This window comes from Haliaeetus leucocephalus, unplaced genomic scaffold (assembly GCF_000737465.1).
Source record: "Haliaeetus leucocephalus isolate CR32 unplaced genomic scaffold, Haliaeetus_leucocephalus-4.0 Scaffold932, whole genome shotgun sequence".
Taxonomy (NCBI): Eukaryota; Metazoa; Chordata; class Aves; order Accipitriformes; family Accipitridae; genus Haliaeetus; species Haliaeetus leucocephalus.
The window spans coordinates 13,796,682-13,808,632 of record NW_010973368.1 but is presented as its reverse complement, the minus strand read 5'-3'; the positions used below and the strand labels follow the sequence as shown (position 1 = coordinate 13,808,632).

General features: G+C 34.9%; 1 protein-coding gene across 3 annotated transcripts in view; it reads left to right on the top strand.

Annotated features, from left to right (window-relative positions):
- Positions 1-10,407, top strand: part of ATG2B (autophagy related 2B) — a 45,860-nt gene extending 35,453 nt beyond the window's left edge. For all 3 annotated transcript variants that reach the window (XM_010583909.1, XM_010583908.1, XM_010583907.1), the window contains exons 33-42: positions 936-1,130; positions 1,728-1,829; positions 2,841-2,919; positions 3,778-3,982; positions 4,951-5,020; positions 5,976-6,058; positions 6,539-6,660; positions 6,839-6,993; positions 8,027-8,176; positions 8,997-10,407. In XM_010583909.1, coding sequence (XP_010582211.1) covers positions 936-1,130; positions 1,728-1,829; positions 2,841-2,919; positions 3,778-3,982; positions 4,951-5,020; positions 5,976-6,058; positions 6,539-6,660; positions 6,839-6,993; positions 8,027-8,176; positions 8,997-9,227 — 1,392 coding nt within the window. In that variant the 3' untranslated portion in view covers positions 9,228-10,407. The remainder of the gene's footprint in view (positions 1-935; positions 1,131-1,727; positions 1,830-2,840; positions 2,920-3,777; positions 3,983-4,950; positions 5,021-5,975; positions 6,059-6,538; positions 6,661-6,838; positions 6,994-8,026; positions 8,177-8,996) is intronic.
- The last annotated feature ends 1,544 nt before the right edge of the window (positions 10,408-11,951 follow it).

Below are 11,951 nucleotides of genomic sequence, written 5' to 3'. Positions count from 1 at the left end.
CCCCCCCCCCCATATACCCCTAACTTGGTACAAGGCTTAATAATAATAACAACAACAACAAAAATCATAATATTTAAACAAGAAATTAAGGAGAAAAGAAGGCTGTCAAAAACATAAAGGTTCTGAGTAGTGTTTGTGATAAACATCTATTTTTCTCTTCCACACTTAAAATGTTCGTTATCTCGTGTATCCCGAGTACAGGGCACTTAAATACAGTGTTTCTTAACATCTCAGTATCTGGCCAGTAGAGGCCACTGTTCTGCTTGCTATGTGTGCTCTGCTTCCTTACATGGCAGGCAAGGATGCTATGGGGGCTACTGAGACAGGGAATGATTTGTAGGTAACCACAGGTCTTTGACTGAAAATGAGAACTGCATCAAGAGGTGAGGAAAAGGAGGGAATTCAGAATTCTTTAGAATTTAAGAAAGGTAATGGATTAGAATTTATATGGACTAAAGTGAGTAAAGAAAAAGGAAACTGAGACTGGAAGAAACTATTTGAGAAGTGTGTTGGTAGGGAAGAAATCTTACTTTCCTAAGTGTAGAAGGCGCAGGATTCAAGAATTGCAAGATTGCCTGCTACAGGCTTCAACAAGATGTAAAGAAAAAGCAGAGTCAATTCTAAAACGAAAAGCAAAACTTGCCCTTTGTGTTACACTGACTCTTTGTTTTGGCTCGAATTTGCATCCTAAAAGATGAACATGTACAGAACTAGGAATAGGAAGATTTCTACTGCTAGATGCACAAAAAACTGAATAGTTTTCAGAAATCCTAATATTATTCCTGCAAATTTAAAACGGTAGACAGCTTTTAAAGTTCTCATGTGTGGTGTGGGGTTTTTTTGTTTCTGTTGTTTTTTTTTTTTTAAAGCAGTGTTCTATTGTTTAAGGTTTTTAACTGAAGCCGATTATGCTAGTATTCTTTCCTTGTTAAAAGGTGAAATTCCAGCATGAGGTATACCCTCCAGGTGGAGCAGAAGGTGAATCCAGTCTGTTGGAGCAGCCGGTGTCACGGCAGGTTTTTATTGTTCAAGACCTGGAGATTAGAGATCGCTTAGCTACATCACAGATGAATAAATTTCTCTATCTCTACTGCAGTAAGGAAATGCCCAGAAAAGCGCATTCAAACATGGTACAGTTATGGAATATGTTAATTCATTATAATTATAGTGGTTGGACTATCATTGTGGGGATTGTATACATTTCTTAATCTTGCAGAAGAAGGAACGTGAGGTCATGGAACGTTGAAGTAATATAACTTGTTGATAGTCATTTGCTTGACTCCTTGTGGATATTAAAACTAATTAAAAGTCGGTTTGAATATTAGTATGTCAGGTATTAATGTTTTTAAGATTCTGTCAGTTAAAAAAAAAAAGGTAGATGTGCAGGACTACTTTGTTACCTTCCACACTTTGGTTTTGAACAAACATCTACTTGTATGAGTATGATTAGACTTTTCAGTACACATGCTGAGTTGTAGTTTTACTGTATACTGTAGTCTTACTGCTTCTATAAAGGATTTATGAATTTGGTTTTTGGGGGTTTTCTTATTGTAATTTTCTTTTTTATAACATCCATGATAAGTTATTTACTCACTACTAGCTTTATAATTGGTAAGTGGAATCAGTTTAGTACAGAGGTTTTGCAGTAAATGTTTTTCCTAGCTAGCGTACTAAGATGTAATAATTGTAAAAGTTACTGCTTTTTTTTATGTTGTTGCTTTTTTCAGTTAACAGTTAAAGCATTACATGTCCGTCCAGAGTCTGGCAGATCCCCACAGGAATGCTGTTTACGTGTTTCACTAATGCCACTTCGCCTCAATATTGACCAGGTTGGTTGTGCCAATGCAAAAAAAAAAAAAAAAAAAAAAAAGGCAGTTATTACTCTTTGTTGAGGCATTTATTTCTTAATTTGTCATCTACAGAGATACGCGTTTTTTTCAAGAGCACAATTATGAGTTCCATACCTACCTTCTGTTTCATTCAACACATGTTAGAGACCAGGTTTTCATTTTACTGTTAGAAAAATTGAACTCTGTATAGTTTGTAATAATTTCATATAGAAAAATATCATGGGAATACTGCCATCTAGTGAGGAAATATTTTCCCTCTTGATTACTTTTCCACATCTTTTATCTTTTGTACCATAAACAAAATTCACCTTTACAACTTCTGCAAAATTAACCACAACTTTCTTGGAAGCACAGAACCACATGCAGTAATGACAAATTCTTGTTATTACTACTTAAGCTGTCTGCTTACCAGTTGGAAACCAAAAAGGAAAAGGGAAGTCCTGATGTTATTAATGATAGGATGAACAAGGCACCAGTGTGATGCATCTGTCAAAAAAAGACAATGGGATGTAATAACTTCAAGACATTAACAGCAGAGATATTAATGACTTTTAATGAAGCAGTGGTGAGATCTGATCTGGAATAGTTTGTCTGACATTGGCAGTATTAGAGAGGAATATAAACTATACTTGAATACCATTTTACTGGAAATGAGAGAAAAGTTTATAGCCATTAAAACACTTGGGTTCTGGAACAGTCTCCAAAATGAGAGTAGAGATGATGAATACAACCCTAGAGTTTTAAGACAGAGCTAGATAGGTTATGAAATCATATTATATGTAGCAGGGGGCAATGACCAAGAGGGTCTTTCTGGTTTCTATCCTAGATTTCTATGTGGCTTCTGCACATGTTAAAGGATGAAAAAGAAGAAATGTGTTTTGATTCATATCTGTGTAGAAATAAAAAGCTGGAACAGTAGATAATATTTTTTAGAGAATTTGTTGGGTTTGGGGTTTTTTTAACCTGATTGTTTTTTATTTTTGACATTAGGATGCCTTGTTTTTCCTGAAGGATTTTTTCACTAGCCTCTCTACAGAAGTAGAACTCTTAGTTACTCCAGATCCTGAAGGTATACTTTTCAAATATCTAATATGAAAGTGCTGCTTCTTTCTCCTTTAATGTGTGTACATGTCTATAAATTCACATGTGAATCTCATGCATGTAAAAAACTTATGTTAGTGACCAAACCCCAACTTTAGTAGCTAATTTGTTAGAAGACATAAACTTTGGGTATTTTAGTTTTGTATATTATAAACACCAACAAAGGTATTCAGCACCTGGGATCTCCATTGTATAAAAGGCTTCACCAAAATGGGAGCATATTTAATAAGAACTTCTGAAAAAACTGAGGACTGTGTATATAATATTAGGACTTATTACTAGATAAAACAAGTATATTATTTAATACCTCTTGCATAAAAGAGTATGTCTGTCTAATAGCTTGAAGTTGCGTAACCCCTAGAGAAAGGAACAGAGTTCAACATCATAAATAAGCAGTACAATGTATGTATACAATTAAAGCAGTACTTCTAATCAACTACACTATCTGATGCAAAAACCAGTGTATATTGAAAACCATATTTCCACTATTAACTATATTTGTGAGTTTGTTAGCAGCTATACTTTACCTATTTCTGTTGAGAAGTCATACTGAAATGCATAGGTAATGAAGTACTCTGCAATACTGCCATTAAAACTAGATGGATTATTTATGCTGATGCATAAACCTCAACTTAAGCTTCTTGTAATAATTTCTATTGATAACTAAGATATTATCTTACTAAGAGAATTTAAATATTGTCCTGCTGGTAATTCTATTAATAAGCATTAGAGCTTCCTAAGGACACAGCAATTGTATAACCACAATCTTTTTGTAATCACTGTGAAAAATATGAGTCAGTTTACTGTGTATAACTTCTTATCTTAGTTAAAAAGTCTCCTGGTGCTGAAGTTACATGTAGCTTGCCCAGGCATGTCAGCAGCCTTAAGGACCCAAGTCCAGTCATTTCTTTCTCATCACACAAGCAAGCAAATGAAAATGGTAGCATTGATTCTATGGATGTGGTTAATGGAGATGATCATCATTTCTCACAAGAAGTGACATCATACAGTGATCAGCCAGTATTTTTCAGGTAAACTTTCGTTACAAAATTTCCAGTGACACACAGCTGTTCTGCTGAATGTTTTAAGAAAGTGTGATGATAAACTATTCAGACCTTATGCCAAGGTGCATTTTGTTGTTTGTTTATTGACTGATTGTGGAAATCAAATATATTTGTTTCTATCACTGGAAGGTAACTAATGATTTTTTTAATTAACATTTGCACACTACTATGCACAAGAAAATAAAATTAATTGAAGCTCTGCCATGTACAGAACCAGTAATGAGATGTTTTACAAATAAATAAAAAGAGCAGTCTTTGTTCTCTTACGTCTAACAATGTAAATTAGAGCTAAAGTAATCAGAGATGAGAGTATATAAAGGAAAAGGATATCATGGGAGAGGTACAAGATTAAAATATCACAAGAGAAACTCTAATGTAGTCCTGACTGGCAGGTGATTTTAAAAATTGCAGTTTGTTATGCAGAAGTTTTTTCTTCTATATTCAGATCATAAGTGCCTCTAACAGATGTGTGCTTTGGCAAGCAGTCCAGAGCCAAATTATGAGAGAATGACTGTGGTCCTATTTCATCACATACATCACCAACAGAATTTTTTAATAAGTTCCAGCTGCAGGGCTAATTTTTGCCCACAGAACCATCGTTAGCCGTACTTTTTTTTGTGTAACTGAAATTCATGCTGTGAAAATTGAGGGAAGATGTTTACCTGCAGGATTAGTAGCCCTTCTGCAGGACTGTTAAATTTATTATAAATGCTAATCTTGACTAGGTGTTAATAAACCAAGAAAAACTGAATTTGCCTTGGTATTTTGTACACTTACTCTGAAGTACTAACACAGTAGCTAGAGGTTTTACGATTTACAGAAAAGGGTATGGCATCCTATTCCAGTAGGATGGGAAACCATGGGTTTCTTTTTGGAAGGATAATTTTATTTCCTTTTCATGTTTCTCACTGTAAAATTTCCTTTGTATATCCCAGAGAATTTCGTTTTACATCAGAAGTTCCAATACGACTTGATTACCATGGCAAACATGTATCAATGGATCAGGTTTGTGTATAATGCTGATGCTGTAGAATAAAATATTGATGTTATTTGTTTTGTTCTTTTTCTCCCCATGAGTTGGGGTATATTTTTGTGCTCCTTACTCATTACTGATGTGATCTTGAAAAATGTAGAACGCTTATTTTTTTCTTAGTTTCAATAAAGCTTAACTTTGTTTCACTCTCAATTTGAAAACTAGGGGGTGGATCCTCCAGGTATGATTAACTTGGAATGAGACTTGAAAGTCACATTTATCAAGTCAGTGTTTGGCTGGAAATCTTTCTACACAGCTGTGGTGCCCCGCAAAGGATGATACCACTGTCTGATGCCAGAATTGTGCATTTTATTTTCTTCCTCATTAATACCAGAATAAAGTATTGTCTTTTTTTTCTCCTTGTTGCCTTCCCTTGCAGTCTAGTAATGTATGGGCTTCAGTGGCAATGGCAGAATCTAATACAGAGTAAAAATAGTTCTTTTTTTTTTTTTTTTTTTTTTAAATATGTATTGGTTATCATACTGAGTTTACAGAGCAGACCTTAAAAAAATCCTGTTTGCACAACCAGATTTGCACCTTGTCATGGCAAATCAGTATGAAAACATGGACAAGTAAAAGCATCAACTTCTTCAATTTGCACTGCTGCCAAAGAAATCAAAACATGAAATAGCAGCTTTAGAATGCTTAGAACTATGTTACATAATTTGTTATATCTTGATATTTCTGAAGAAGCCCTCTTGTATCCAGATGTTTTTCTTAAGAGTAGCTGATTAAGCCAGATTCCATTTTTTGCAAGTTTTCACGTAACATAATTCATATCGCTGTAATAAGTAGCATTTGGGAGACTGGGGGATAATCAGTTTAGACAGAAATATGTGCAATAAGAGTTGAGATGATGAAATTATTTCTCACCTAGAGATTGTACAGGATGAGTAAACTTGTGATAACAAACTATTTCACTTACAGGGGACACTAGCTGGGATTCTTATTGGGCTTGCTCAGTTGAACTGCTCAGAATTAAAGCTGAAGAGGCTTTGTTACAGACATGGGTAAGTTTATGGAATTATAGATCAACGTTGGTATTACAAATTGAACAAGTCCTATGGTGAAGAACTGAACATAGCAAGCAAAAAGCAAATTCTCTGATAAAATGCACTTCTAAAATCCAAGATGCTTTTTGACTTTACAAATATTTGTTCATTCTAGTTTTTGTCATATCTATAGCATTCAAGAAGAACATCTATTTTCAGGACAGTATTTAAAATATGTGCTAGTCTTGGTACTAAACTCTTCTAATTTTAGTTGTATGTTTATTTCCTTTTGAACTGGATGTGATTATGCATTCTTGAACTTCTGTTTTTTGAAGCACATACATGTGAAACGCTTGGGTTAGCCAACAGCAACAAAAGATGACACTTGAAAACAGCTTTCCTTTTTTTTAAATGAGTCTTTGTGTACTTCAGTGAATAATGCATTTGTCTTATTAGGAATTGTATGTTTGAAAAAAATAATAATTTTATTTACTTTAGTTTATTAGGTGTGGATAAGTTGTTCTCCTATGCCATCAGTGAGTGGCTTAATGATATAAAGAAAAACCAGCTACCAGGAATTTTGGGAGGAGTAGGGCCTATGCATTCGCTAGTGCAGTTAGGTAAGTTAATTCTTATTTCTATTCAGACATGTATGGCAGTTGTTTTAAAAAAACAACCAAACAAAACCCAACAAAAAACACCCCACAAACAATGTTGACATTTGTTTTCACTTCCTCTCAAGGTATTCTGCATATCTAAGAGAACTTTTAAACTATGGTGTTCTGTCTTCATTTTCAGTCCAAGGTCTGAAAGACTTGGTGTGGTTACCAATAGAGCAGTACCGAAAGGATGGCCGTATTGTAAGAGGCTTTCAAAGAGGAGCAGCTTCTTTTGGTACTTCCACTGCAATGGCAGCACTGGAGCTAACAAACAGAATGGTTCAGACTATACAGGTATAGTGTATTACTTCTGGAGTTACGCATAAAATGAGAAGTGTTGCTAGTAAGTGCCCTATATTAAGCTAATATCTTAATGCTATATATTTAAGGTTGGGAGCATGTCTTATAAAAAATAAAAAGCAGCTCTATAAATAGGAAAGCAGAGACTGGGCAAAGCTTGCAGCAGTCTGTGAGGTGAGAACTATGGCATCAAACACAATGGTTACAAAATTACATTAAAATATTGCTGAACACCCAAGCTGTTGCATGTTTCTTAATGTCTTTAATATAATATACAGTTTAATACTAAAATACTCAGCTGCACAAAAAAAATCACTGATACTGAGAAAGATGAGTTCTTCACACATGTGTATTTTCCAGGAATAGAGTCTTTTTTTAAAAATGTCAGTTTATCTGTGCTTATTAAAAAAACCCACAAAACCAAAGAGAACCAAACAAACAAAAGAATGCCTCAAAACCAATACTAATTGTGTTGATGTATGTGAAGTCTATAAAGCTTTCTGGATTTAACCATAAAGGAAGCTTGGATTAAAGAGTTAATAAATTTATGTTCCTTAATGTAAAATACATAATGAAAATACACTTTTCCACCTAATTTTGCAAAAATTGTATACATGCCTAAGCTTGAACACATATAGTAAAAAAACAGTGGTATTATTCATATGTCTGGAATTATGTGTGTGCTTGTATGTTTGTAAGAAAAACATACTGTTGATTAAACATTTCAGTTTCTGTCTTGAGCATTTTTTACAGATTAGAGGATGCCTTTGAAGGAAAGGCAATTAGGGGGACAAAAACCCTGCCAAAACCTGCAGCGTTCATTCTTTCATTGTGGAACTTAATGTAGAGTTACAGCTGCGCCCATTCCAGAAATTCTTGTACAAAACCTTAATCTGATGCAAATGAATATTATTCGTGGAATTAGAATTCTTTTATTTCCATTATGTCACCCTTAGTTAGTAGTTTAAATTTGTGGTCGGATGCTATAAGACGACTTATGTATTTTGCATTCACTCCTGATCTTCAGGCAGCTGCAGAAACTGCTTATGACATGGTATCACCAGGGCCTACTTTTATTGAAGCAAAAAAGATCAAGCGATTCCCTCGCCATCGTTTAGCTCATCAGCCGGTAGACCTACGGGAAGGTGTAGCCAAAGCATACAGTGTAGTAAAAGAGGTGAGTGCAAAAGTAATTGTCCTTAGCCAAACTTAAGAATTATTTCCTAAGACAGCAAATGAAATATCAGATGTTAGTTCAAGTTGACCAAATAAAGAAGGGGATTTAAGTTTTGAACAAGACTGTCTTCATCAGTAATCCTAAACCAACAAAAACCTTGCATGGAAAAATCAGAGAAGCAGAAATAAACTAAGATGTTATGCAGATAAGTGTGAGTAGAACTTCAGCGTTCTACAGTTGTGAGGGTTTACATTTATTCTGAGACATGTAAACCTGATTTCCCACCCTGTGTCATCCATTACTTCTGTGCTGCCCCCCCCCCCCCCCCGCCCCCACCAGTTACTGTTAATTCTGAGGTTGTTAGGGTTTAAGCATAATGCTGGACTTAAAACAAGTGAAAGCTCTCTTTACCATGACAGTGTATTAAAAATTAGAATGCTGGCCTGTTTTTATTGTACTTTTTGTATTGTACTTTCAGTTAGTTGCACCTGATACCACATCTAGGAAGTTAGGTCTCAGCTGGGGAGTTTTCAGTGAATTCTGTAATTTTTTAATAGTTCTCCATACCGCACAGCTTCTTCCCTTATGCACAATAAGTGCCACCAGAAGTTACATGTAGTATTTTCATTTGTAAGTTTATAGTACTGTTATTCTAAGTCTCATTAGAAGAACTAAATCATATTTGTATCAGTATAGTTGTACTACAGTTGTAATACAAATCACAAAAATGACAAATGCTGGGTGGTTTAAGTTTGCCTTAAAGTTAGGAGAGATTGCTTTTTGTTTTTCAATATAACTAATTTCTGTTAATTCCTTGAAGGGGATTACGGACACAGCCCAAACCATCTATGAGACTGCTGCTCGTGAGCATGAAAACAGAGGAGTAACTGGAGCAGTAGGAGGAGTCCTCCGCCAAATTCCACCAACTGTAGTGAAACCTTTCATTGTTGCAACAGAGGCAACCTCAAATGTTCTAGGTGGAATGAGAAACCAGATCAGGCCGGATGTGCGTCAAGAAGAGTCTCAGAAGTGGCGCCTTGGGGAGGATTGAGATTATAAATCTGGCTCAGCAGGCAGGTAGCAAGGCTGGAAATGCAGAAGATTGTCCCGTTGGCAACTTAGATGGAGCTCACTTTATTTTGTCACGCTCATCTCAGGAACAAATGAGGTTTTCAACTATTACTAGCAAAACATCCAACCAAAAATATTTATGAAGTGAAAAGCAAATTGGTACTTGCTAATACTGTGTGTTACCAATGCATTTGGTAGATAGTGCCAAACATAGCGAAGCATGCGCTGCCAACTCAGAGACATGCTTGCTCTATTCTGTTTACCATATTTTTCTTGGTAGATTTAACATCTGAAGCAGTAGCCTGTATGGTGAAACTAAGTATACTTTAAAGATGTTTTCTGAGCATAGTTAAAGAACTGCCTTCAATAAAGGGCTCTGCAGATGCTCTTCACTGACTAAAGGATAAAAGCTTTCATTTTGGACATGAGACATGAAGGCTATGTAATATGGAAGCAGATAAGATAATATCATTTAGTGGTCATAAGCATCGCTTTTAGCGTGGCACTTACAGCAAGGGCAAGCTTAATAACCATTCAGAATTTAGATTCAGTGTTGATACACCTATGAACAGGATTTGTTCCTAAATATTAAATACCTACTTTTGTGGGTCTTTGAAGAACCTGAATGTTGCAGAAATGTTCTGTTGTGTTGCACTTTAAAGGATATGGCCTGTATATTGTGCTTTTTTTATAGTGTGAATAAAATGTAATGTGTATTATCCTTTATGTGGTTTAGAAGCTTACACAAATTATTGAAAAGAACATCATTTGATGATGATCCTACAGAAAAGTGTCTTAAATTTGTTTAAACTACTCATTATATGTAAAAACACTTTTGTCTTCTGTTACACTAATTACAATGCTAAAAATAACTTCTTCAGGAAAACAAGTTAAATATTATTGTGGCCAACAGTTCTTTGTAAGAATGAGAAATCCTAAGTAAAGTAAAAACAAATTATTTCATAATTTCATAGTTAAAATTCTATACAGACTTTATTTTAATAATCTGCTTTTATTTAAAGTTCATATTGTTGCAAAGTTGCTGCTCTCACAAGATATTTTTAATTTAAATTGTGCATTGTCAGTTATTTGACAATGAGTATTTGGGGTCATTTAATTTGAACTGGGGATAGGTGAGAGGATTTAAAAAAAAAAAAAAAGGCAAAACAGCTTCAGAAATCAAAGGTGATACTGACATTATTTATAGTTTAATAGGTGATGGGGTCTCCACAGAGCTTTATTAAGTAACAGACATTGTGCCATTTCTAGGCAGTTAAAAGGCTCGGCACTAGCTGTGCAGGAATAAAGTTTTTTCTTTGTATTAGGAAAAACTGGAGGATAAAAAGTAAAGACTATTCTGAATAGAAAAATACTCATTTTGAATTTCAACAACTCAACATTTTGGTTGACTAGCCAGAATGTAAGTTTGTCATAGTCTTGTGCTTGTCATAAGTGGAAATCCTGCAAATATGCTGGGGACATCAGATGCTATTATCAGACTTCAGTCTCTAAGGGTGATGAGGAAGTAGTTTCCCTCTCTTTTATTTAGTACCTGCCACTAGCAAAAACTTTGCTGATGGGCCTTATAGGACAAATAGGAGTGTATGAAGGAAAATAATTACTGCTTGTTCATCCTGATACTATACTAGCTATTCCTGAATACCAAAGAATCTGGAGGGTAAATTATTTGAAAATGTCCCCTCTGCTGGGAAGACTTCTGCAGTCTGCTTTCTTATTTTTCATAAAACTCCAGTTACAAACAAGTTCTTGCATTGGGTGATGGGTGATACTACAAAGTTTTCATTCACTGGAATCATCTTAAGTTGTGGTACGCTTTGAAGACCTGGTTATTTCAGTTAAACGACTTGCTGTAAGCAGAAGGAGATGCTTTTGAGAGGACAAATACCTGCAGATTTAATGACATGAAATATTTTCATACTTCTGTCCCGTAATTAGAGAGCTCTGCTAAGCTTGAGCATTTTGCACAGGAGTGAGTTCCATGTTTGCAATTGGGCACCTCCTGAATGCCTTCTCAAGAAGTGGCGATGAGTCAATGCAAGTAAGTAGCAATGCATCATTTTCATGTTCAATTGCCATACTATGTAATTTCAGCTGGTCCAGTTTGTCCAGTTAATTGGAGTATACTGTAATAGTATAAATCTACATATTTTCTTCCTATTTGACATTGCTGAAAAGGAGCAGTGGCATTTCAGTGTTCATTTCATTTTCAATTCTGTCACGATCTGATTGTACTGCAATGCAATTAGAATATATTTTTATATGAGGGCATGCTGTCAAGGTAAAACACTTTTATAGAGTGTCTCATTGTCAGCAATACAGATTGTACAAATTTATTAAACTTCACTTTTCACTGTGTAAACCCTTGCATTTACTGCTTGCACTTTATTGAGCCTTTTCAGTGAAATTGATTTTAAGTTTTTTTTTCAACTATTTTTTTTACAAGCAGTTTCTTAATATTTGGATATATGTTCTGCATTGTTTTTCAGTTGTAACATGATCTTGCAGTGTTTGAAATGTTTAAAAAAAACCCCAAACACAAAACTTGCCAAACTAGTCTTTACATTAGGACCTTGTCTTCAAAATGTCTTGTATGGAGTGGCTTGAGTTTTAAAGCAAAAAGTATATATTGTGTATGAGAAGGGATTCATCAAATGCTCTGCTCAATACTCTAAGAGTTTTCAAG